This window comes from Anolis carolinensis, unplaced genomic scaffold (genome assembly GCF_035594765.1).
Source record: "Anolis carolinensis isolate JA03-04 unplaced genomic scaffold, rAnoCar3.1.pri scaffold_15, whole genome shotgun sequence".
Lineage (NCBI taxonomy): Eukaryota > Metazoa > Chordata > Lepidosauria > Squamata > Dactyloidae > Anolis > Anolis carolinensis.
In genome coordinates, this window is record NW_026943826.1 from 6,902,929 (window position 1) to 6,930,819 (window position 27,891).

A 27,891-nucleotide genomic window follows, 5' to 3' on the forward strand; every position below is an offset into this window, starting at 1 on the left:
GCCCAGGGGACGCCCGGATATGTTACCATCCTGCTGGGAGGCTACTCTCATGTCCCCGTAAGCTAGAGCTGACAGATGAGAGCTCACCCGACTTGGGAACATACTGCAATTTACTTCTGGAGCGAGAGAATTGGCTGTCTACAGAGATGTTGCCCAGGGGACGCCCGGATGTGTTACCATCCTGCTGGGAAGCTTCTCTCATGTCCCCGCGAGCTAGAGCTGACAGATGGGAGCTCACCCTGTGTCACGGATTTGAACCGGCGACCTTCAGGCCAGCAACCCAACAGTCTAGTCAGCACAATTGCGCCACCGCACATCTCAACTCTAATTCACAACAATGATATTCAAAATTCGGAAACGAAATCCAGCCAATCTGGAGTCTTTGTAGTGACGAGTCGCACCAAAGAAAAATGGCAAGAGTCCTTTACAACCGATCTGCTCTCGGTTTCAGCAAACTCACAGTGAAGGCGGGACGACGGCAAGAAAGATACACAAACGGCAAGAACAGTCACACTCGCTGCTGTGGATTTTATGAGCGAGAGCAAACAGAACAGCGCTCGCCTTCAAACAAAAAAACGCGTCCCAGGCATTAACCTATTAGTGCGGTCAAGTGTTATCACACATCTTCCTCGGAACCTGGTTGAGAACATAGGCTCGTAAACGTCCGATTAGGGACACTTAAAAATATATATTTGTGTATGGATGGTTTAACATTTAACTCGGGGACATCTGCGAAATGTTGACGGCCCAATCCGTTTGCTCAGAGGTGCCCAGTCGGATCTGGTTTCTTTGGGAGGCTTTTCGCGGAAAGCCAAGAATGGGGAAGAGAGACGGCGAGATCTGGACACCCGCCAGGCCTCGGAAGAAATAAGACTTTCCAAGCGAATTCTTGAAAGGAGGCCACAAGTCAGGCGTATCCAAAACTTTCAAAGTCGGTACCACACAATTAAACAAGAAACCGCTTTAGAAACAGGATTTTTTTTAGTGTAATACATGAAGAGTTTTCAAGTCAGTCCAGGAACCAATTTGGATCAATATCCTTCCCACCGGGAGAAGATCCGTTTGGTGTCTTCAAGTCAGCTCAGGGTTGGAGTGACAACCCAAGCTTGGACAAATCCGACCCAGATTCCAACTCGTCCGTCAACTCCGATCAGTCTTGTTCTGGACCTGCTATGTCAACAGTCTGAAGCTACAATGTCTTTTTTCAGTCACTGTCCTGAAGGAACCTTGCAAAGTTCTCAAGGTAGAGTTGGCATGACTTCTTTAGCTGTTGGAGCCTAAATCGACACAATGCTCGTTCTGAGGTCCATGTCTACGGAGTACCACACTCAAGTACAGTTCAGGTAGTTGGCACTTGTCGTATCTGGAATACGAAGGAAGACCATCTTGGGAGAAGGTGGCCTCGCCATTGCAAGTCCTCTCCAGATGCTGGTTCGTGGCCAGACCTTCCTCCACATAGCGGTATTTCTCCAGCATCAGACTCACACTCGGGACAGTCGGAGAGTGAGGCATTTTGTGCGATTTCTTGGCAGTCAGACGCCGGTAGAAAAGGATGAGAGCCAAAATGGCCGCGTCCACGAGGAACTCAAACATCTCGACCACGGACAGCACTGAAGACCCAAACCACAGGCTCCATTGGCTTCCCATGTTGGACATGACCAGTGTTTCCTAATAAATCAAAGACAGGATTATATGGTTACGACGTTTGAAAAGTCTGCTGTAGGAGAATATCGTTTGCTGTTGTTTTTGCCTGAGAGAACAACGTTCTAGGGATTTCTGTGTGAAGCTCCAGTGTGAATGCTGCTGTGCGTAAAAGCTCCTGTGTAAGTTCAATGTGAGAGGAGGCTCTGTGAGAGCCAAGCTGTTTATCTGCATGAGAAAGAAGCTCCTGTGTAAGTTCAATCTGAGAGGAGACTCTGTGAGAGCCAAGCTGTTTATCTGCATGAGAAAGAAGCTCCTGTGTGAAGCTCCTGTGTAAGTTCAATCTGAGAGGAGACTCTGTGAGAGCAAAGCTGTTTATCTGCATGAGAAAGAAGCTCCAGTGTGAATGCTGCTGTGTGTAAAAGCTCCTGTGTGAAGCTCCTGTGTAAATTCAATGTGAGAGGAGGCTCTGTGAGAGCGAAGCTGTTTATCTGCATGAGAAAGAAGCTCCTGTGTGAATGCTGCTGTGTGTAAAAGCTCCTGTGTATGTTCAATGTGAGAGGAGGCTCTGTGAGAGCGAAGCTGTTTATCTGCATGAGAAAGAAGCTCCAGTGTGAATGCTGCTGTGTGTAAAAGCTCCTGTGTAAGTTCAATATGAGAGGAGGCTCTGTGAGAGCAAAGCTATTTATCTGCATGAGAAAGAAGCTCCAGTGTGAATGCTGCTGTGTGTAAAAGCTCCTGTGTAAGTTCAATGTGAGAGGAGGCTCTGTGAGAGCAAAGCTGTTTATCTGCATGAGAAAGAAGCTCCTGTGTGAATGCTGCTGTGTGTAAAAGCTCCTGTGTGAAGCTCCTGTGTAAATTCAATGTGAGAGGAGCTCTGCGAGAGCAAAGCTGTTTATCTGCATGCGAAAGAAGCTCCTGTGTGAATGCTGCTGTGTGTAAAAGCTCCTGTGTAAGTTCAATGTGAGAGGAGGCTCTGTGAGAGCAAAGCTGTTTATCTGCATGAGAAAGGAGCCCAGCGAGGAAGCAAAGAAGGAAGTATAAATAACGTTCTAGGAATTTCTAGGTCCTCTAGATGGGTCTTTTGAAAGAATGTTTTAACCAACCTAACCAGCAAGAGTCAAGCCAGCAAATAATCAGGCCAGGAATGAATCATTTGCTAGTAATGTTAAAAATTCACTAGGTATTTTTAGTTACAAAAGTGTGAGTCAAGCATTGAAAGGGTTGAAATGAGTGCAATTACTCAGCAAAAGCTGCAGTTCAATATAAGCAGGTGTGCCTGTAGCTTAGTAGGCCTCAGTGTCAGAGAAGGCCTCAGTATGAGAGAGGCCTTAGTGTGGGAAACAGTATGAGAAGGCCCCAGTATGAGAGAGGACTCAATGTGGGAAACACTCAGTTTGAGAAGGCCTCAGTGTGAGAGAGGCCTCAGTGTGGGAAAAACTCAGTGTGAGAAGGCCTCAGTATGAGAGAGGCCTCAGTGTGGGAAACACTCAGTGTGAGAAGGCCTCAGTATGAGAGAGGCCTCAGTGTGGGAAACAGTGTGAGAAGGCCTCAGTATGAGAGAGGCCTCAGTGTGGGACTCGGTGTGAGAAGACCTCAGTATGAGAGAGGCCTCAGTGTGGGAAACACTCAGTATGAGAAGGCCTCAGTATGAGAGAGGCCCCAGTGTGGGAAACACTCAGTATGAGAAGGCCTCAGTGTGGGAAACAGTGTGAGAAGGCCTCAGTATGAGAGAGGCCTCAGTGTGGGAAACACTTAGTATGAGATGGCCTCAGTATGAGAGAGGCCTCAGGATGGGAAACACTCAGTATGAGAAGGCCTTAGTATGAGAGAGGCCTCAGTGTGGGAAACACTCAGTATGAGAAGGTCTCAGTATGAGAGAGGCCTCAGTGTGGGAAACACTCAGTGTGAGAAGGCCTCAGTATGAGAGAGGCCTCAGTGTGGGAAACACTCAGTGTGAGAAGGCCTCAGTATGAGAGAGGCCTCAGTGTGGGAAACACTCAGTATGAGAAGGCCTCAGTACGAGAGAGGCCTCAGTGTGGGAAACACTCAGTGTGAGAAGGCCTCAGTATGAGAGAGGTCTCAGTGTGGGAAACACTCAGTATGAGAAGGCCTCAGTACGAGAGAGGCCTCAGTGTGGGAAACACTCAGTGTGAGAAGGCCTCAGTATGAGAGAGGTCTCAGTGTGGGAAACACTCAGTATGAGAAGGCCTCAGGATGAGAAGGCCTCAGTGTGAGAAGGTCTGGTGTGAGAAGCTTTGGTGAGAGAAGCCCCAGATTGAAGGCCTCATGGGTGCAGCTCCAGTGTGAAGGCTGCTGTGTGTAAAAGCTACTGTGTGAAGCTCCTCTATAAGTTCAGCATGAGAGGAGGCTCTGTGAGAGCAAAGCTGTTTATTTTGTTGAAAAGCCCACTCACCCCACATCCTTCACAAATACAGTAACAGAAGTAACAAAAGCTCCAACTCACCGTGTATTCAGGAGATTCGTCCCATGAGTTGTAGTCCAGCCTCTCAAAGAAAACATTCACCTTGGCAATATCTTTTCTGAAAGAGAGACAAACCAAGTTTAGAAGAGAAGCTACATTTCACAGACTCTTTTGGGTGGGTAAAACAGGGAAGGCAAAAGCAAAGGAAGCCATGATTGCCACTCACCTGGTGCCAGTGTTGTTGTACTTGTGCTGTGCTTGCAAAGTCTTGTGGATCCATCCCTGAAATACAGAGGCAGGAAATGAGACATGCGTGTAGAGCAAGTTGGCACGAGTGTCAAGGGTTTAACAATGAAGGTGTCCGTATCCTATCATCCCCATAAATGGAGAGCCCACCAACACGATTTGAGGGGTTCTAGCCTATTCTTGAACAGCTCTTAGGGTCAAGAAGTTATTTCTAAAACTTAGGTGGAATCTTCTTTCTCATAATCTGAATCCACTGGTTCATGTTCTAGTCTCTGGAGCTTTTGCTTGAGGACCTCCAACAGAAGAAGGTCCATCAAGCAGATCCAGCTTCTGTCTGAGGACCTCCAACAGAAGGAGGTCCTTTGAGCCCATCCAGCTTCTGTTTGAGGAGCTCCAACAGAAGGAGGACCATCAAGCAGATCCAGCTTCTGTTTGAGGACCTCCAACAGAAGGTCCTTTGAGCCCATCCAGCTTCTGTTTGAGGAGCTCCAACAGAAGGAGGTCCATCAAGCACATCCAGATTCTGCTTGAGGACCTCCAATAAAATGAGGTCTTTCAAGCAATCTAGCTTCTGTTTGAGGACCTCCAACAGAAGGAGGTCCTTCAAGCACATCCAGCTTCTGTTTGAGGAACTTCAATGGAAGGAGATCCTCCAAGAAGACCCAGCTTCTGTTTGAGGACCTCTGACAGAAGGAGGTCCATCAAGCACATCCAGCTTCTGTTTGAGGACCTCCAACAGAAGGAGGTCCTTCAAGCACATCCAGCTTCTGTTCAAGGACCTCCAATGGAAGGAGATCCTCCAAGAAGACCCAGCTTCCGTTTGAGGACCTCCAACAGAAGGAGGTCCATCAAGCACATCCAGCTTCTGTTCAAGGACCTCCAATGGAAGGAGATCCTTCAAGAAGACCCAGCTTCCGTTTGAGGACCTCCAACAGAAGGAGGTCCTTCAAGCACATCCAGCTTCTGTTCAAGGACCTCCAATGGAAGGAGATCCTTCAAGAAGACCCAGCTTCCATTCTAGGACCTCCAACAGAAGGAGGTCAATCAAGCACATCCAGCTTCTGTTTGAGAAACTCCAATGGAAGGAGGTCCTTCAAGAAGACCGAGCTTCCATTTGAGGACCTCCAACAGAAGGAGGTCCATCAAGCACATCCAGCTTCAGTTCGGGGACCTCGAATGGAAGGAGATCCTTCAAGAAGACCTAGCTTCCATTTGAGGACCTCCAACAGAAGAAGGTCCTTCAAGCACATCCAGCTTCTGTTTGAGGACCTCCAACAGAAGGAGGTCCTTCAAGCACATCCAGCTTCTGTTCAAGGACCTCCAATGGAAGGAGATCCTTCAAGAAGACCCATCTTCCATTCTAGGACCTCCAACATAAGGAGGTCCATCAAGCACATCCAGCTTCTGTTTGAGGTCCTCCAACAGAAGGTCCTCAAACAGAAGCCAGGTATGCTTGAATGGCCATCATTCTTTCAAGGTCTTCAAACAGAAGCTGGGTGGACACCTGACTTCATACACTGCTCTGGAGAACTTCTAGGTTAATTGACTTCATTTGATAGGATAGAGAAAAAAACCTGAACCTTTCCAAGTTCTGGTTTCACATCATTTTCTCTCCCTTTCACCACCTCTCAGCTAACCCATGGGATGACAATTGACTGTTTTCCGTTGCATTTATGAATTACTAAGGTTCTAGCTTACCTCTGATGGACTCGACGGCCATTTAGCGTATCCTGCTGAAAGTTTGTACCACGACTCCCTGTTGAGAAGTCAAACCAGGAATTAATGACGCACTCGATTACTTTATCATGTACCCTGGGAATTATAGGTTCGTTGTGGAGGACTGAAGCATCTAACTGGGTGTGTATTGTGTGCGTGTTTGTTTTATCGTTACAGGGTGGGGACAGCTGGTTCCCTCTTCCTTCTCTTCCATGATATATGTGTTTGGGAATATTATTAATTGACAGGGAGGATTCCTATTAAATAAATCATATCGAGGGAAATGAAAACATTAATTTCCGAGCTTAGCGAAGCAGAACCCCTTCCCACTCAACATGCTTTGGCTACTCACTTGCATGGTTTGGGACATTTGTCGAAACAGCTGAGATTATGGCTCATGAGTTGTTTGTAAAGCGGATAGAAGCAGTGACCTAGAAGGGAAGAAAAGAAAGTGTCAATAGGAAGAAAGAGTCCATAGGAGTTGTTGATAGCTTTCATAACTTGCTGTGAGTTTTCCAGACTGTATGGTGATGTTCCAGAAGCATTCTCTCCTGACGTTTCGCCCACATCTATGGCAGGCATCCTCAGAGGTTGTGAGGTCTGTTGGAAACTAGACAGGTTGGGTTTATATATCCATGGAAGGTGGAAGAAAACTCTGGTCTGCTTGAGGCAAGTGTAGATGTTGTAATTGGCCACCTTGATTAGCATTGAATGCTTCTGGAACATGGCCATACTGCCCAAAAAACTCACAGGAGGTAGTCTAGGCTGGGAAAAGTCTGAGCTGATGTCTCAAGGGATCCATATCACATCAAACCCAGTTGGATTTGCACAGCTCTTGATGTTGACAACTAAATATGCTTGCTGAGGAACATCTCTGAATGGTCTCCAGATGGTTCCAAGTAACTGGGAAGAAGACTGAGAGAGACATCTCTGAACGACAGGACCTCACGGCCCTCAAATCCATTTCTTCCTTTGGTTATTTGAGGTGCTGATGCACAACGACCCAGATTTCATCCTGGAAAGGTTGAAACTCTGAAGGCATCATGCCACCCCTAGCCTTGGCAGTCAACAGACTCTTGCTCAACGGAATCATTACATATAGAGAGAGAATGAGGAAGTTAGGACATTAAGTGGTGATTTCAACATCAAAAAGAGGACCTAGGGTACCTCTAAACACATCACTCTCCAACATTAGTACCAAACGTGTTATGAATCAGTTTTTGGTCAAGTTTCGATTCGGTTTGGTTATTTGGGGTGCTGATTCACAAAATTGCACTGGATAGCTCTAGTTCCGGATACAGAACATATGCCATCCGGTAGTCACCATCTGCTTGCCCACAGAAAACTAGAGCAGTGATTCCCAAAGTGGGCACTACCACCCTCCAGTGGGTGCTGCAGCGATCCAGGGGGGTGGTGATGGCACCTATTAGGATGGGGGCGGGGCCAGGGGAGGGGTGTGGCTTCTTTCCAAGAGCCGAGACAGGGCTGAGAATCTATACCTCTCCTGAGGCGCTTGTTGGGACACACAGGGCGGATAAGTGAGGCTAGGGGGGGGGCTCCTTCCAAGAGCCTGAGACAGGGCTGAGCCTCTATATCTCTCCTGAAGAGCCCTTTAGGACTAAAGGGGGGGCTAGGGCAGGGGGCGGAGCCTCTTGCCAAGAGCGCGAGACAGGGCTGAGCCTCTATACCTCTCCTGAGAGGCGTTTTAGGACTAAAGGGCGGGGCTCGGTGTGGGGGCGGGGCCTCTTCTCAAGAACGTGAGACAGGGCTGAGCCTCTATATCTCTCCTGAAGAGCCCTTTAGGACTAAAGGGGGGGCTAGGGCAGGGGGCGGAGCCTCTTGCCAAGAGCGCGAGACAGGGCTGAGCCTCTATACCTCTCCTGAGAGGCGTTTTAGGACTAACGGGCGGGGCTCGGTGTGGGGGCGGGGCCTCTTCTCAAGAACGTGAGACAGGGCTGAGCCTCTATATCTCTCCTGAAAAGCCTTTTAGGACTAAAGGGGGGGGGGGGGGCTGGGGCAGGGACGGGGCCTCTTCCCAAGAGCGCGAGACAGGGCTGAGCCTCTATACCTCTCCTGAGAGGCGTTTTAGGACTAAAGGGCGGGGCTCAGTGTGGGGGCGGGGCCTCTTCCTAAAAGCGTGAGACAGGGCTGAGCCTCTATATCTCTCCTGAGGCACTTGTTAGAACACGGGGGCCGGGTATAGAGGTTCAGCCCCATCAGGCATGTGGGAAGAGGCCCCGCCCCTTCCTCTAGCCCCGTTTCCGTGTTTCCTGGCAGGCACTGCAGAACAGGAATAGAAGCTCAGCCCTGCCTCAGAGCTCGTAACTCTGCCCATCCCAGTCCTGGCCGCTCATTTTTGGCTCCGCCCACCTCCCCCTCCCCCTTGCATCTTGGACTAGGGGAGAAGCTCAGCCCCGCCCTCTTGAGCAGGAGCCACGCCCACCCCTCTAAGCCACGCCCCCCTTTCCAGGGGGCATTGAGGAATATTTTTTCTGGAAAAGGGGTAGTAGGCCAAATAAGTTTGGGAACTACTGATCTAGAGTTTATCCCATTGTGGGCCTGACCGAGACAGCCGGGAGGGGAGGGAGAAGGCCTGTGAGAGGGGTGTGTGGTGGGGCAGGACCTGGGTCATCCTCAGGTTGTCCTCCTGGCATAAAGATGGGGCTGCTCATCCCATCTTTATGCCTGGAGGAAGAGAAGACATGCGGCAATTGCCCCGATCCTCCTCCCCCCATCTTTGGACTCTTCTCTCAGCATTATGCTGGGAGGAGGGCAAGACAGGCGGCAGCAGAGAGCACTCCGGAGGGCTCTTAGTCACTGTGTGCCTTCCTCGGGCTGTCCTCTCGGCATAAGGACAGGGCCACTTGCACTGTACTTATGCTAGAAGGAGGACGAGACATGCTGTGGCTGAGAGCACTCCAGAGAGCTCTCAGTTGCTGCTTGCCTTCCTCCCCTGTCCTTTCTGTGGCGGGTCACCATGTCCTTATGCTGAGAGGACAGAGAAAATGAGGAGGGCCTTAGATAAGCGCCCAATAGACCGCATCCCCGCCCCCGTGCCTTCATTCGCCCACACCTGATCCACCCAATGCAATTTTCTGAATCGGCACCCCAAATAACCCCAGGAACAGGCCTAAAACAAAGACATCAAGAAAAAAAAATTGGTTGGGCTGTGCTATTATTGGTAGTAGCAACAGTGAGGCTGAGGACCAAATTTCAGTTCTTGCAGACCACTGGTGGTCCATGGTCCACAGGTTGGGAACCACTGCTCTACCCTTCCACAAAGCAAGCAGAATCCTATTGCTATGATTATGTAATATGAAAAGGTCATGGGTTGCATGACACCTCTAGCAAGCTTACCCCAAGCGGGATGCTTGTTATAGTTGCAGTACTCGGCCCCAGCGGGCAGTGGGTAGTAGTAATATCCGCAGCCACACTTTTCAATCATTTCTTGCTGGAAGCAGGAATGCAAACAGGCCTGCGGGAAGGACACATAGATAAGTCTCACTCATTTGAGTTGCCCAACCTTGCCCATCACTCCTCCTAGCACTGTCAGATGGAAGGAGAGATAGTCTACCGAGCAAGTACTAGAGGTAAAATTGTACACTTCACAGCCTCCAGCTGTCCTGATTTGGTCGGGATTGTCTCGATGAATCCCTTCCCATCTCACTTTTTCAGCTTCCTTTACAATGTCTCTGTTTCTCTTCTCTTCTCCCACTTCCCCACTTTTCCTTCACTAACTTCAGTGGCCACAAACCAAATCCAAATTCAGTGAACTTAAGTCTCAGCAGAGCATCCAAAAATACGCAAACAGAATACTTATAGTTGAGCATTCAGCTCACAGCAAGCAGAGCGTGAAGTGCCATGTGGCCGTAAAGAATTTAGAGCTTAGGAGGCAAAGCTACAAAAACGGGATACTTCTAGTTGAGCATTCAGCTCACAGCAAGCAGAGCGTGAAGTGCCATGTGGCTGTAAAGAATTTAGAGCTTAGGAGGCAAAGATACAAAAACAGAATACTTATAGCTGAGCATTCAGCTCACAGCAAGCAGAGCGTGAAGTGCCATGAGGCTGTAAAGAATTTAGAGCTTAGGAGGCAAAGATACAAAAACAGAATACTTATAGCTGAGCATTCAGCTCACAATAAGCAGAGTGTGAAGTGCCATGTGACTGTAAAGAATTTAGAGCTTAGGAGGCAAAGATACAAAAACAGAATACTTATAGCTGAGCATTCAGCTCACAGCAAGCACAGCGTGAAGTGCCAAGTGGCTGTAAAGAATTTAGAGCTTAGGAGGCAAAGATACAAAAATGGGATACTTTTAATTGAGCATTCAGCTCACAGCAAGCAGAGAGTGAAGTGCCATGTGGATGCAAAGAATTTAGAGCTTAGGAGGCAAAGATACAAAAACAGGATACTTATAGTTGAGCATTCAGCTCACAGCAAGCAGAGCGTGAAGTGCCATGTGGATGCAAAGAATTTAGAAGGGAGAGAGGAGATCAGAGAGAAGTCCTACCTGCATTGTATAGGTGCTATTGTAGATTATTTTGACGTTCACGTCCTCTCCGTTTTCAGTACATTCGCCATAATCCCCACCCAGGCGTTTCACCTCATCCTACGAAGTCAGGGAGAGAAAAAGAGGAACTCAAATTTCACACAAAACCAGGGTTGATTTATAGAAAGGAGTCGCATGGCCCATCTATCAAAACAGATTATAGAGATTTTAACCCTGGTCTCTGACGTTCAAACCACACTGATTCCCAATGAATCAAAATGCTCTGAATCGCGATCCCTGCTGCATCCTTTCTTGGTCCCAAAAAATCCCATTTACAGTCGCACATTTGTGTGTACCTGTTTGAGCCCTATGGTGCTTTCAATGCCGGGCCGGACATCAAACCCTTCATGCTCCAGGAATGGCGTCTGGTTGTGGTTGTGGATCATCACTTTCACGCCCGTGTCAGTGGACAGAAAAGGGATGTGGTCCTTCTGCTGGACTTTGAGGATAAGGGACAGACCTGGTGTTGGAATGGAGGACAAAGGGACACATTTTCAAATCAGCACAAAGAACAACATAATACAACAAAACCCCTAAACTTTAAGTGATGAGCATCTGCACGTTTTTTTAAAAAGCATTTGACTATATAGAATGTTCCACCAAAATGGCTTGCCTTTGGTGTTATGATTATTCATTGTGAAAGCAACACCTGGCTGCTAACTCTGTTAGGATTTTCTGGCTGCGTTAGGAGAAAACTAGCCAAAAACAGCAGAGCATCCAAAATACTTATAGTTGAGCATTCAGCTCACAGCACGCAGAGCGTGAACTGCCATGTGGTTGTAAAGAATTTAGAGCTTAGGAGGCAAAGCTACAAAAACAGGATACGTATAGTTGAGCATTCAGCTCACAGCAAGCAGAGCGTGAAGTGCCATGTGGCCGTAAAGAATTTAGAACTTAGGAGGCAAAGATACAAAAATGGGATACTTATAGTTGAGCATTCAGCTCACGGCAAGCAGAGAGTGAAGTGCCATGTGGCCGTAAAGAATTTAGAACTTAGGAGGCAAAGATACAAAAATGGGATACTTATAGTTGAGCATTCAGCTCACAGCAAGCAGAGAGTGAAGTGCCATGTGGCCGTAAAGAATTTAGAACTTAGGAGGCAAAGATACAAAAATGGGATACTTATAGTTGAGCATTCAGCTCACGGCAAGCAGAGAGTGAAGTGCCATGTGGCTGGAAAGAATTTAGAGCTTAGGAGGCAAAGATCCGGAGTTCAATCTGGGCTTACCATGGACAATTCCAGGCTTGTAAGCTTTCCAGAACTCATCTGTCCCATCGTTGTTAAAAGTGTAGCAACTTCCATAGACTGGATGGTGGAAGTGTTCAGTAACACTAAAATAAAAATAGAAAATAGAGTCATTAATCTCCCTTCTTCCCAGTATCAGAGTCTTGCTCTTCCTTGTGTCTCATTGCATCCTTATCTCTAGGATCCTTGGGACTCTCAGCCCAACAGCAATCATAGAGATCCAGCCAATTCCCGGGGATTTCCAGCTGTTGCTTTCCCAAGTCATCAAGGAAGTGTCACAACTTTTTAAAAAAAAGTCCCCACGAGAGAGCATTTAAACACAAAACTCATGGAAGATCAATCCTCACAGTGTTTCAAATCATAATTTGTGCATGAAGTAGAGTTTGTATACATTGAACCATCCGAAAGCAAAAGTGTCGGTGTCTCATTCACTTCTGGAATTCTAGAATTTCAACAACTATGTGCTGCAATCCGGAGTGTCGGATGAGCGGAAGTTGGATAACCGGGACTCTACTGTATATAGATCTATTATAATATTTTATATTATTATTATTATTATTATTATTATTATTATTATTATTATTATTATTATTATCGTGCCACTTTTACTCTCTTAACAGAGACTGAAAGTGGTGCCTTTTAGCTTCGTACTCAGCTCGAATTTCAACAACGATATGCTGCAATCTGGAGTGTCGGATGAGCAGAAGTTGGATAACCAGGACTCTACTGTATATAAATCTATTATATTATTTTTATATTATTATTATTATTATTATTTACATGCCACTTTTACTCTCTTAACAGAGATTGAAAGTGGTGCCTTTTCGCTTCGTACACAGCTCGAATTTCAACAACGATGTGCTGCAGTCCGGAGTGTCGGATGAGCGGGAGTCGGATAACCAGGACTCTACTATATATAGATTGATTATATTATTTTTATATTATTATTATTATTATTATTATTATTATTATTATTATTATTATTATTATTACTATTTACATGCCACTTTTTCTCTCTTAACAGAGACTGAAAGTGGTGCCTTTTCACTTCGTACTCAGTTCAAATTTCAACAACGAAATACTGCAATCCGGAGTGTCGGATGAGCAGATGTCGGATAACTGATTATATTATTTCATATTATTATTATTATTAACATGCCACTTTTTCTCTCTTAACAGACTGAAAGTGGTGCTTTTTCACTTAGTACTCAGGTTGAATTTCAACAATGATGTGCTACAATACGGAGTGTCGGATGAGCGGAAGTCGGATAACCGATTATATTATTTCACATTATTATTATTATTATTATTATTATTATTATTATTATTATTATTATTATTTACATGCCACTTTTACTCTCTTAACAGAGACTGAAAGTGGTGCCTTCTCGCTTCGTACTCAGCTCAAATGTCAACAACGAAGTGCTGCAATCCAGAGTGTTGGATGAGCGGAAGTCGAATAACCAATTATTTCATATTATTATTATTATTATTATTATTATTATTATTATTATTATTATTTATATGCCACTTTTACTCTCTTAACAGCGACTGAAAGTGGTGCCTTTTCACTTCTTTCTCAGCTTGAATTTTAACAACGATGTGCTGCAATCCGGGGTGTCGGATGAGTGTAAGTCGGATAACCGATTATATTATTTCATATTATTATTATTATTATTATTATTATTATTATTATTATTATTATTATCATCATTATTACTATTACTATTTACATGCCACTTTTACTCTCTTAACAGAGACTGAAAATGGTGCTTTTTCACTTCGTACTCAGCTTGAATTTCAACAATGATGTGCTACAATACGGAGTGTTGGATGAGTGTAAGTCGGATAACCGATTATATTATTTCATATTATTATTATTATTACTATTTACATGCCACTTTTTCTCTCTTAACAGAGACTGAGAGTGCCTTTTCGCTTCGTACTCAGCTCAAATGTCAACAACGAAGTGCTGCAATCCAGAGTATTGGATGAGCGGAAGTCGGATAACCGATTATATTATTTCGCATTATTATTATTATTATTATTATTATTATTATTATTATTATTATTATTTACATGGCACTTTTTCTCTCAACAGAGACTGAAAGTGATGCCTTTTCGCTTCGTACTCAGCTCGAATTTCAACAACGATGTGCTACAATACGGAGTGTTGGATGAGCGGAAGTCGGATAACCGTTTATATTATTTCACATTATTATTATTATTATTATTATTATTATTTACATGGCACTTTTTCTCTCTTAACAGAGACTGAAAGTGATGCCTTTTCGCTTCGTACTCAGCTCGAATTTCAACAACGAAGTGCTGAAATCCGGAGTGTCGGATGAGCGGAAGTCGGATAACCGATTATATTATTTCATATTATTATTAATACTATTTACATGCCACTTTTACTCTCTTAACAGAGACTGAAAGTGGTGCCTTTTCGCTTCGTACTCAGGTTGAATTTCAACACTGATGTGCTACAGTACGGAGGTTCGGATGAGTGTAAGTCGGATAACCGATTATATTATTTCACATTATTATTATTATTATTATTATTATTATTATTATTTATATGCCACTTTTTTTCTCTTAACAGTGACTGAAAATGGTGCCTTTTCGCTTCGTACTCAGCTCGAATGTCAACAACAACGTGCTGCATTCGAAGGTTGGTTCTTATCTCCTTTGTTTTACACCAAGATGGACAGTAATAGAACAAATCCATTAAATTCCAGGTAAACCGGGGACAAATGTGTTTCCGGATTACATAACATAAGCTGGTAATCGGCGCCGGTTAGATTTGGTGTCATCTAGATTCGGAGCGAGAACAATTCGCCGGACCCCACCTATGGAGATTGCTGAGAACTTCAAAAGAGTTTTGATTGCTCCTGATAAGGCTCCAAGCAAATGTTTACTCGGGGTTGCTTTTTTACGTCGGGCAAACATTTGGATGGGCCTTTGCGGTCGGGGGGACCTGGGCAAAGCCCGGCCGTGCCCGTTGTAGCCACACCACGAGTACAGGCACAGCATGTACTGTGTGGACAAGATAAGACTGGTTGGAAGGATGGCAAGGAGCACCCAATGCAATATAGCGCAGCGTTGTCAGGACCACGGGAAAGGTTTTCTGGCATCTTGCATTGCTTTGAATCAGAATTATTATTATTATTATTATTATTATTATTATTATTATTATTTTATTCTTGTATCCCGCCTCCATCTCCCCGAAGTGACTCGGGGTGGCTTACACAGGGACTAGCCCACCGTGCTTCACAATGTGATTTGTAGTTTGGTGAGATCATTTCTGCTAACAGAGAGCTAACTACAAATCCCAGCATTTGATAGCATCCTCACTGCAGAATTAGAGGTGATTGACAATGCATTCACTGTAGTGGCACAATGCTATGACATGATGGGATTTGTAGTTTAGTGTGATAATGACTCTCTGGTGGCTCAGTGCTATGAAATCCTGGGATTTGTAGTTTGGTGAGGTCATTATTATTTGCTATCAGAGAGCTAACTACAAATCCCAGCATTCCATAGCATCCTTATTGCAGAATTAGAGGTAACTGACAATGCATTCACTGTAGGGGCTCAATGCTATGACATGATGGGATTTGTAGTTTGGTGCGATAATGACTTTACTATCAGAGAGCTAACTACAAATCCCAGCAATCGATAGCATCCTTGATGTAGAATTAGAGGTGATCAACAATGCATTCACTGTAGTGGCTCAATGCTATGACCTGATGGGATTTGTAGTTTGGTGTGATAATGACTTTACTATCAGAGAGCTAACTACAAATCCCAGCAATCGATAGCATCCTTGATGTAGAATTAGAGGTGATTGACAATGCATTAACTGCCGTGGCTCAGTGCTATGAAATCCTGGGATTTGTAGTTTGATGAGGTCATTATTATTTGCTATCAGAGAGCTAACTACAAATCCCAGCAATTGATAGCATCCTTACCTCAGAATGAGAGGTGATTGACAATCCATTCACTGTAGTGGCGCAATGCTATGAAATCCTGGGATTTGTAGTTTGGTAAGGTAATTATTATTTGCTATCAGAGAGCTAACTGCAAATCCCAGCATTCAATAGCATCCTTACTGCAGAATTAGAGGTAACTGACAATGCATTCATTGTAGTGGCGCAATGCTATGACATGATGGGATTTGTAGTTTGGTGTGATAATGACTCTGCTATCAGAGAGTTAACTACAATTCCCAGCATTCGATAGCATCCTTAATACAGAATTAGAGGTGATTGACAATGCATTTACTGCCATGGCTCACTGCTATGAAATCCTGGGACTTGTAGTTTGGTGAGGTCATTATTATTTGCTATCAGAGAGCTAACTACAAATCCCAGCAATCGATAGCATCCTTACTGCAGAATTAGAGGTGCTTGACAATGTAGTGGCGCAATGCTATGACATGATGGGATTTGTAGTCTGGTGAGGTAATGATTCTGTGCTATCAGAGAGCTAACTAAAAATCCCAGCATTTGATAGCATCCTTGCTGCAGAATTAGAGGTGATTGACAATGCATTCACTGTAGTGGCTCAATACTATGACATGATGGGATTTGTAGTTTGGTGAGGTAATTATTATTTGCTCTCAGAGAGCTAACTACAAATCCCAGCAATCGATAGCATCCTCACTGCAGAATTAGAGGTGATTGACAACGCATTCACTGTAGTGGTTCAATGCTATGAAATCCTGGGATTTGTAGTTTGGTGAGGTAATTATTAGTTGCTATCAGAGAGCTAACTACAAATCCCAGCATTCAATAGTATCCTTACTGCAGAATTAGAGGTGATTGACAATGTAGTGGCGCAATGCTATGACATGATGGGATTTGTAGTTTGGTGAGGTAATGATTCCATGCTATCAGAGAGCTAACTACAAATCCCAGCATTTGATAGCATCCTTACTGTAGAATTAGAGGCAATTGACAATCCATTCACTGTAGTGGCTCAATGGTATGAAATGATGAAATCCACACTTCCCGTATGTCCTCATGTCTCACTCCATAGTCTCGTCTCCTCATCTCCGCACCCGGGCGTTGGCCTCCTTTTCTCCCTTTTTGGGATAATTTGAGGCCATTCCTGGGATCGCTCCAGACCGTGCCAAGGTAAAGAGCAGGTTGAAGCCATTCCCAGTACCACCCAGTCCCTGCTGGCTTGCCTTTCCCTTCGACGGCAGCGAGCGGGCGAGAACAATCTGATAAAACCAGTGCAAACCTGCCTGCGCCTAGTTAAATAACTTCTCCCCGGTGACATTTGCCCAGGAGCTTTGTCCCAGAGGTATTGGCAAAGAGAAGGAGCCGAAATGAAGGTGAGAGCCGATGGCTGCTGGACCCTACAACTCCTAGGATTCCATAGCATTGAGCCATGGTAGTTCAAGTGGGGTTCAAATTGCATTCATTCTACAATGGAGATGCACCCTTAGTCTTGCCTTCCAAAACCACTTAGACTGCAGTCTATTACTACTATGAGTACTATTAGTAGTAGTACTAGCTTGTGTACCCAGCACTGCCCAGGTATCTGAAAAGTCAATTTTTCTTTGTACATAGACTGGAGTCTATTACTACTAGTAGTAATACTACTAGTAGTGCTACTAGCTTGTGTACCCAGCGTTGCCCAGATTATTTGAAAAAGTCATTTTTTCTTTGTACAATAGACTGGAGTCTATTACTACTAGTAGTAGTAGTACTAGCTTGTGTACCCAGCGTTGCCCAGGTTATTTGAAAAAGTCCATTTTTTTGTACAATAGACTGGAGTCTATTACTACTACTACTAGTAGTAGTAGTAGTACTACTAGCTTGTGTACCCAGCGTTGCCCAGGTTATTTGAAAAAGTCCATTTTTTGTACAATAGACTGGAGTCTATTACTACTACTACTACAACTACTACTACTAGTACTAGCTTGTGTACCCAGCATTGCCCAGGTTATTTGAAAAAGTCAATTTTTCTTTGTACAATAGACTGGAGTCTATTACTACTACTACAACAACAACAACTACTACTACTACTAGCTTGTTTACCCAGAGTTGCCCAGATTATTTGAAAAAGTCGATTTTTCTTTGTACAATAGACTGGAGTCTATTACTACTACTACTACAACAACTACTACTACTACTAGCTTGTGTACCCAGCGTTGCCCAGATTATTTGAAAAAGTCAATTTTTCTTTGTACAATAGACTGGAGTCTATTACTACTAGTACTACTACTGTTCAGTGTGCTCTCTGGATGTAGGTGAACTACAACTCCCAAACTCAAGGTTGATGCTCAGCCAACCCTTCCAGTATTTTCTGTTGGTCATGGGAGTTGTGTGTGTCAAGTTTGGTCCAATTCTATCGTTGGTGGAGTTCCGAAAGTTATTTGATTGTAGGTGTACTATAAATCCCAGCAACAACAACTCCCAAATGCACCCACGAGTTAGGTATTTACCTGGATCTGCACGGTTTTTCTTCATATTGGCAAGCGTAGACCAAGTCTTCGATGCGGTCCTCGGCATGCGCAACCAGAATGGGGGGCACCGCGGACATGATGTTCATGTAGTGGAAACGGTACCACTCCTTGACCGCGTCCACCCCGGAGCTGTACGTCATTCGGAAGCAGTCTTCGCCCGTTGCGTTACACTAGAGGAAGGAAGGGAAGGAGATGAGGGATAGGTCTCGACTCGACCTGTTGGACGATGGGAGTTGCAGTGCAAGAAGTAACTGAGGACACCTGTTGATCTACTTATATTTGCATGTTTTCGAACTGCTAAGTTGGCAGAAGCTGGGGCTAACAGCAGGAGCTCATCCCGCTCCTGCCAACCTTCGCTCAGCAAGTTCAGCGGCTCAGTGGTTTAACCCGCTGTGCCATTGGGAGCTCCCAGAGTGCAGCTACACTGTAGAATTAATGCAGTTTGGTGCCTCTTCAAACACCATGGACATCCTGGGAGTTGTAGTTCAGAGGTTTAACCCACTGCGCAACCGGAGGCTCCTGTGTTAGGAAAAACTACCCCAAAACAGAAGAGCATCCAAAATTTGCGAAAACAGGATAGTTATAGTTGAGCATTCAGCTCACAGCAAGCAGAGTGTGAAGTGTCATGTGGCTGTAAAGAATTTAGAGTTTAGGAGGCAAAGATACAAAAACGGGATGCCGACTAGAGAGGTCAAGGATTGAAGATCATGACAGATACTTATAGTTGAGCATTCAGCTCACAGTAAGCAGAATGTGAAGTGTCATGTGGCTGTAAAGAATTTAGAGTTTAGGAGGCAAAGATACAAAATCGGGATGCCGACTAGAGATGTCAAGGATTGAAGATCATGACAGATACTTATAGTTGAGCATTCAGCTCACAGTAAGCAGAGTGTGAAGTGTCATGTGGCTGTAAAGGATTTAGAGCTTAGGAGGGAAAGATACAAAAACGGGATGCCGACTAGAGATGTCAAGGATTGGAGATCATGACAGATACTTATAGTTGAGCATTCAGCTCACAGTAAGCAGAGTGTGAAGTGTCATGTGGCTGTAAAGGATTTAGAGCTTAGGAGGGAAAGATACAAAAACGGGATGCCGACTAGAGATGTCAAGGATTGGAGATCATGACAGATACTTATAGTTGAGCATTCAGCTCACAGTAAGCAGAGAGTGAAGTGCCATGTGGCTGTAAAGGATTTAGAGCTTAGGAGGCAAAGATACAAAAACGGGATACTTATAGTTGAGCATTCAGCTCACAGCAAGCAGAGCGTGAAGTGTCATGTGGTTGCAAAGAATGTAGAGCTTAGGAAACAAAGATCCAGAGTTCAATCTCTATAATTACAAAAGGTTTGTTTACATCTAAAATAACTGCATTTCTAGATAGTAAAGAGCTGGGTCCTGAGCTACTCTTTAATTCCATCTCTCTAGGGTTCAAAAGAGAGAGGAAAATCTCCAGCTTCTGCCAACCGAATAGTTTGAAAACATGCAAATGTGAGTAGATGAATAGGTACCGCTTTGGCGGGAAGTAACAGCACTATCTTCGGACCCAACTAGACTTAATGTCAAGGGGAATATGTCAAGGGTATATGTACCAAATCTTGTCCAGATGCATCAAGTCATGCCAGAGCCTGCATACTAGACATGTCCAAAAAATCGTTTTGAATCGTATATCGGAATTATTTTGGATTGTTCTCGCTTTTTGATACGCATTCCGAGACATTGTCTCACAGCGCAACCGGCAATGTAATTCGAACCATTGTTGGCCCATTCTCTAATTGTCTCTTAATGTTTCGTTATTTTTTTCCCCCCCAAAAAATATTTTTTAAATATATTTAAAAAAAATTTTTTTTTCTGCAACCTACCTAGAATGGGAGCTTAGCGCAGCCTAACATGGCTGCCGCTCCCCGGCCAATCAGAAGCTTCCACGATGGATGCAAAGGTGGGGGCTAGGGTTGATGAGGATAGCTCAAGAAATGAGGGCGGGAGAGCCCTGTAAAAGTCCCCCCCCCCCCAGGTTCCTTTTGGGCAATTGCGCATGCGCGTCCGCCATTTTAGAAACATTTAGAATCATTAAGAATTTTCGGAAATACCAGAAATCGGAAATACTTTCTATATCGAAGCGCCAGCGCCCCCTACTTTAGAAACGAGAATTGAAACATTTTTTTCATCGATCGGACATGCCTACTACATACATACATAAATGTCTTTGGAATCGACCGCCCAGAAGCCAGAACCATATTGTGAACTAGTCAAGGATAATGGGTGTTGTCATCCAGAGGTTGTCCCCAAGCAAAGCTTTCACTGGTCAAACCCCAGTGAAACTTCAAAAAGCAAAACAAAACGCCCATATTTAGGGAAAGAAGCATTTATTTTTCCTAAACATGACTCAATCCATTCTGTGGCACCTCTCCCACTATAATTCATGCCTCTCCCACAGTAGCCTCAACTCAACTGCTGTCTCGTCTTGTGGTTCGAGAACTGCTTGGGAAAGAGATCAAGGAATGCCCAAATTATATTCAAGGTGGCATCTTTCCCCCTATTCCCCATCAGAAATCCCCATCGCTCCCTAGAGTATGACGGAATCAGTTTAGGTCACAACAACATCCGTTACAGAACTCCAATATGCCAATGATAACGTAGTCTGTGCACGCTCAGAAGAAGATCTACAAGCCACTCTAAACATCATTGTAGAAGCAAACGAGAAGCTCAAAGATGTATATTTTCTTGACAGGTGACAAAACGTTAAAGGAGTAGACTACGATCTACTGCAGTGGTCCCCAAACTTATTTGGCCTGCCACCCCCTTTCCAGAAAAAATTGGACACAGTGCCCCCTAGAAAGGGGCGTGGCTCCTGCTCAAGGGGGCGGGGCTGAGCCCCTCCCATAGTCCAAGAGGCAGGGCTGGGAGGGGGAGGTGGGCGGAGCCACAAAGGGCTGGGATGGGCGGAATTATGAGCTCTGAGGTAGGGCTGAGCTTCTATCCCTGTCCTGGATACAGGGGGTGGGGCTAGAGGAGAGGGTGGGGCCTCTATATCCCGCCCCCATGTTCTAACAAGCACCTCAAGGGAGGCTCTTGGGAGGCCCCCAGCCCCACCCTTTAGCCTTAAAAGGCCTCTCAGAAGAAATATAGAGGCTCAGCCCTATCTCAGGCTCTGCGGAAGAAGCCACGCCCACTTCTCTAGCTCCGCCCCCTGCATCCCAACAAATGCATCTGGGGCTCAGCCCTGTCTGGGGCACTTGGGAAGAGGCCCCGCCCCTAGCCCCACCCTTTAGTCCTAAAAGGCCTCTCAGGAGAGATATAGAGGCTCAGCCCTATCTCAGGCTCTGCGGAAGAAGCCACGCCCACTCCTCTAGCTCCGCCCCCTGCATCCCAACAAATGCGTCAGGGGCTCAGCCCTGTCTGGGGCACTTGGGAAGAGGCCCCGCCCCTAGCCCCACCCTTTAGTCCTAAAAGGCCTCTCTGGAGAGATATAGAGGCTCAGCCCTATCTCAGGCTCTGCGGAAGAAGCCACAACCATTCCTCTAGCTCTGCCCCCTGCATCCCAACAAGTGCCTCAGGGGCTCAGCCCTGTCTGGGGCACTTGGGAAGAGGCCCCGCCCCTAGCCCCACCCTTTAGTCCTAAAAGGCCTCTCTGGAGAGATATAGAGGCTCAGCCCTATCTCAGGCTCTGCGGAAGAAGCCACAACCATTCCTCTAGCTCTGCCCCCTGCATCCCAACAAGTGCCTCAGGGGCTCAGCCCTGTCTGGGGCACTTGGGAAAAGGCCACGCCCCTCCCCTGGCCCCGCCCCCGTGCCCTAATAGGTGCCATCACCGCCCCCCCTGGATGACTGCAGCGCCCACCAGGGGGCAGTAGAGCCCACTTTGGGAATCACTGATCTACTGTATTATTGCCCCAATGTTATTTTCCATCTTCATCACTATGATACTTCATCTTGTTGATGGGAAGCTTTTAAAAAGGCTGATTCCTATTCAACTCACCACCCGGAAGCTCAATTTCCCATCTGTCGGCAGCAGAGCGACGTTGTAATCCAGTTGGAATCCAGAGCTGTTGCCAGTACTGGGATCTTCATCCAGTATGTCCTCCATGTCAATGTCGGCATCGTCTTCCAGGAATTTCTCCGGAATATTGAAGCCATACAACCGCTCCAGACTATCCCGTGCCAGTTTATCCAACTCGTCCATGTTTTTCCGGACCATGTTGACCCTGCGAAGATGGAAGAGATGGGAAACATGGTTGAACATCTGGGCAACACACAGAGGAACCCGTGAGGGTCAAGCTAACCATATGGGATGGAGAAGATCAACAACGTCCTTGGGGATCAGAAATCAGGAATAAGGAAATATTTTGAGATGAGACTCCAGACTAAGCACAAAAGTAGTCAATGTCTCATACATATCTCGCAGTCATAGCCTGAAGATCATTGAAATAGTTTTGTGGGTGAAGCAACTAAAGAGATTTCTAGAATGAACACTTCTGTACAACTTCCTAGGTCCTCCATAGATGACATTGGCCATATTGGACAGGAGGACTAAATAAATTTCTAGAAGGAACACTTCTATAGGACTTCCCAGGTCCTCCATAAATGATGTTAGCCATAAGACAGGAGGACTACAGAGATTTCTAGAAGGAACACTTCTGTAGGACTTCCTAGGTCCTCCATAGATGACATTGGCCATAGGTTTGGACAGGAGGACTAAAGAGATTTCTAGAAGGAACACATCTATAGGACTTCCCAGGTCCCCCGTAGATGACATTGGCCATTGGTTGAGACAGGAGGACCAAAGAGATTTCTAGAAGGAACACTTCTGTAGGACTTTCTAGGTCCTCCATAGATGACGTTGGCCATAGGTTTGAACAGGAGGAACAAAGACTTTTCTAGAATGGACACTTCTGTAGGACTTCCTAGGTCCTCCATAGATGACATTGGCCATATTGGACAGGAGGACAAAAGAGAATTCTCAAAGGAACACTTCTATAGGACTTCCTAGGTCCTCCTAGATGATGTTGGCCATAAGTTCAGACAGGAGGACTTCCCAGGTCCTCCATAAATGATGTTGGCCATAAGACAGGAGAACTAAAGAGATTTCTAGAAGGAACACTTCTGTAGGACTTCCCAGGTCCTCCATAGATGACGTTGGCCATAGTTTCAGAAAGGAGGACCAAAGAGATTGCTAGAATGAACCCTTTTGTAGGACTTCCTAGGTCCTTCACAGATGACGTTGGCCATAAGTTTAGACAGGAAGACTAAAGAAATTTCTAGAATGAACGCTTCTGTAGGACTCCCTAGGTCCTCCATACATGATGTTGGCCACAGGTTGACATAGGAGGACCAAAGAAATTTCTAGAATGAACACTTTTGTAGGAGGACCTAGGAAGTCCTACAGAAGTGTTCCTTCTAGAAATCTCTTTAGTTCTCCTCTCTTATGGCCAACATCATCTAGAGAACCTAGGAAGTTCTACAGAAGTGTTCATTCTAGAAATCTCTTCGGTCCTTCTTTCTGAACTTATGGCCAATGTCATCTATGGAGGACCTAGGAAGTTCTACAGTTTTCATTTTAGAAATTTCTTCGGTCCTTCTGTCTGAACTTATGGCCAACGTCATCTATGGAGAACCTAGGAAGTTCTACAGAAGTGTTCATTCTAGAAATCTCTTTGGTCCTCCTGTATCAACATCATCTAGAGGACCTATGGAGTCCTACAGAAGTGTTCATTCTAGAAATCTCTTTGGTCCGCCTGTCTCAACCTATGGCCAACGTCATCTATGAAGGACCTAGGAAGTCCTACAGAAGTGTTCATTCTAGAAATCTCTTTGGCCCTCCTTTCTCAACCTATGGCCAACGTCATCTATGAAGGACCTAGGAAGTCCTACAGAAGTGTTCATTCTAGAAATCTCTTTGGCCCTCCTTTCTCAACCTATGACCAACGTCATCTATGAATGACCTAGGAAGTCCTAGAGAAGTTTTCATTCTAGAAATCTCTTTGGTCCTCCTTTCTCAACCTATGGCCAACGTCATCTATGAATGACCTAGGAAGTCCTACAGAAGTGTTCATTCTAGAAATCTCTTTGGCCCTCCTTTCTCAACCTATGGCCAACGTCATCTATGAAGGACCTAGGAAGTCCTACAGAAGTTTTCATTCTAGAAATCTCTTTGTTCCTCCTGTCTCAACCTATGGCCAACGTCTTCTATGAAGGACCTAGGAAATTCTACAGAAGTTTTCATTTTTGAAATCTCTTTGGTCCTCCTGTCTCAACCTATGGCCAACGTCATCTATGGAGGACCTAGGAAGTCCTACAGAAGTGTTCATTCTAGAAATCTCTTTGGTCCTTCTGTCTGAACTTATGGCCAACATCATCTATGAAGGACCTAGGAAATTCTACAGAAGTTTTCATTTTTGAAATCTCTTTGTTCCTCCTGTCAACCTATGGCCAACATAATCTATGAAGGACCTATAGATGTGTTAATTCTGATTGGTTGGTGTAATGACGTGGCAGGGAGGAATCTTTTTATTAAGTATATTATTATATATTTTACTATATCCGCTGCCACCAATTTGTGGAGAATTCAGGCAGACGGGAATTTGTATTTCTTTATCTTTCTTCTTTCATTCTTTTCTTTAGATGGTAGCATTACTTAAGTTTAGGATATGTTTATTTCAGGCACAGAGCTTAGTGGTTAAAGTATTGCTTCTTTAAAGGCACTTAGATAATGGTTGCAAATATAACTTATGATGAATACTCTTTCAAAATACTTGCTCCTTTCCTTGAGCAGTCTAAACCAGATCACTTTGGATCTAACCGGGATTACTTCCCCTTACTACTCAGACTCTAAAATTGAACCTAAACAAGTCACCTAACTTGCTTAATCTGACACAACTAGAGATCAGAGTTTCCCTGGTTTCCCTAACTTGGAACCAGTGTCTTCCCTGTGACTAAAAATCACAGACTAAACTGTTTTTAAAACATTCCCTCCTTTTCTTCCAAATGGCAGCTGGCTCCGCCCTCGTTACTATGGCAACCTGCCTCAGAATGCTGAGCTGGTTACCATCCCCCTTGCAATAGTAACTAATACTTACCCTTATAAACATAGTTAAACATGACTTATAAAACAAAATTAAACATGACTTCTATAAATCAAAATAGAAACACACTTCTTTACAGTTGGCATCACAAAAATATGAGAGAGGAGGACACAACGTTAGATCTTATTCACCCAGGTGGATCTCATGAGGAAAGTTCTGGCCCATCTTGTCCTTACCTGTAGGGATTCAAGTTGCATATGGTGACCGCGGGGAACATCTTGGGCTCTGAGTGGACGGAGAGGGACATGACCACGGGGTACTCCCAATACCGGTTGAAGATGAGGGCAAACTGCCAGTACAACATGGCAAAGTTGGTGAGGAAGAGGAGGGCCCAGAAGGCCGTCTTCATCTTGTTGCGGCTGGAGCAGACCAGGCGGATGGTGCCGTGGATGGTGGTGTTGAGGCAGAAGAACTCAAACAAGTCCTTGAAGGAGCTGTAGAACTCGATGAGGGCCGCATCTTCCTCCTTCACTTCGGCGCTTTTCTCTTGAGCTTCTGAGTTGGCCATTGTTTACACCTGGAACGAGTTTTGGAGTTCGGAGTTAGGGTGGACATACTATTTCCGCCCTACTAGTAGAGGAGCATGATGCATCCAAGGCCACCAACATCTGAATCGCCAGCATGATCCAACGGATTCAATGGAAACTGGCTCGCTCATAAACCTGTTCGGGATTACACATTTTAATCACCACTTCCAGGTAGCTTGTAATCTTACCCAACAAAACATTTTATGTATGTTTAGTTACATCACGGTTACTCCTAGGCCAGGGCTCCTCAAACTTTTTAAGTGGAGGGCCGATTCACAGTCCCTCAGACTGTTGTGGGGCCGGACTAGGATGAAATAGTCCACAATTAGGATTGTTGTTGTTGTGTGCCTTCAAGTCATCAAGATGGTCTCATAAGACCATAGGTAAGCAAAGAGACCAAAGACCATCTAGATAGTCTCATAAGACCATAGGTAAGCAAAGAGACCTCCAAAGACCATCTAGATGGTCTCATAAGACCATAGGTAAGCAAAGAGACCTCCAAAGACCATCTAGATGGTCTCATAAGACCATAGGTAAGCAAAGAGACCTCCAAAGACCATCTAGATGATCTCATAAGACCATAGGTGAGCAAAGAGACCTCCAAAGACCATCTAGATGGTCTCATAAGACCATAGGTAAGCAAAGAGACCTCCAAAACCATCTAGATGGTCTCATAAGACCATAGGTAAGCAAAGAGACCTCCAAAGACCATCTAGATGATCTCATAAGACCATAGGTAAGCAAAGAGACCTCCAAAACCATCTAGATGATCTCATAAGACCATAGGTAAGCAAAGAGACCTCCAAAACCATCTAGATGGTCTCATAAGACCATAGGTAAGCAAAGAGACCCTCAAAGACCATCTAGATGATCTCATATGACCATAGCTAAGCAAAGAGACCTCCAAAGACCATCTAGATGGTCTCATAAGACCATAGGTAAGCAAAGAGACCCTCAAAGACCATCTAGATGATCTCATAAGACCATAGCTAAGCAAAGAGACCTCCAAAGACCATCTAGATGATCTCATAAGACCATAGCTAAGCAAAGAGACCTCCAAAACCATCTAGATGGTCTCATAAGACCATAGGTAAGCAAAGAGACACTCAAAGACCATCTAGATGGTCTCATAAGACCATAGGTAAGCAAAGAGACACTCAAAGACCATCTAGATGGTCTCATAAGACCATAGGTAAGCAAAGCGACCTCCAAAGGCCGTGTTCCAGAAGCATTCTCTCCTGACGTTTTGCCCACATCTATGGCAGGCATCCTCCGAGGTTGTGAGGTCTGTTGGAAACTAGGCAAGTGGGGTTTATATATCCGTGGAATAACGTCCAGGGTGGGAGAAAGAACTCTTGTCTGTTGGAGACAATGTTGCAATTGATCACCTTGATTAGTGCTTAATGGCCTCAGCCAGGAAGCAGCCAGGTTTTGAAGCTGCAAGGCCATTCAGTGCTAATCAAGCTGGCCAACGGCAACATTCACACACTTGCCTCCCACAGACAAAGAGTTCTTTCTCCCACCTTGGACATCATTCCACATTCACTTGCCTAGTTCCCAACAGACCTCACAACCTTGGAGCATGCCTGCCGTAGATGTGGGCAAAACATCAGGAGAGAATGCTTCTGGAATATGGCCAGACAGCCCGGAAAACTCACAGCAACCCAGTGATTCTGGCCATGAAAGCCTTCGACGACACAATATTAGTATTAGAATCTCTATCCCACCTTTTCTCTGCCAAAGAGACTTAAAACCATACATTGCGTACAATAAAATCTAAAATATAGGAACATTAAAACCTAAATACAGCCAGAATCACTGGGTTCTTAATACCTAAATCTATATGTTTCTGTTCTGGTGCTTGTACATTTCTTGGTGCTGGTCATCAACTATAATAGATAGATAGATAGATAGATAGATAGATAGATAGATAGATAGATAGATAGACAGACTGATAGATAGACTGATAGACTGATAGACTGA

General features: G+C 45.0%; 1 protein-coding gene across 1 annotated transcript; it reads right to left on the reverse strand.

Moving 5' to 3' along the window:
* Positions 1 to 102: 102 nt before the first annotated feature.
* scnn1d (sodium channel epithelial 1 subunit delta) lies at positions 103 to 26,225 on the reverse strand. Its single transcript, XM_062965969.1, has 12 exons — positions 25,558 to 26,225; positions 22,279 to 22,504; positions 18,282 to 18,472; positions 11,804 to 11,907; positions 10,872 to 11,035; positions 10,537 to 10,635; positions 9,386 to 9,503; positions 6,381 to 6,459; positions 6,011 to 6,068; positions 4,293 to 4,348; positions 4,109 to 4,184; positions 103 to 1,668 (listed from the first exon to the last, which is right to left on the reverse strand). Exons 1-12 carry the CDS (start codon positions 25,887 to 25,889, stop codon positions 1,264 to 1,266), a joined length of 1,908 nt encoding a protein of 635 aa, XP_062822039.1. The 5' UTR covers positions 25,890 to 26,225; the 3' UTR covers positions 103 to 1,263.
* Between the last annotated feature and the right edge of the window lie 1,666 nt (positions 26,226 to 27,891).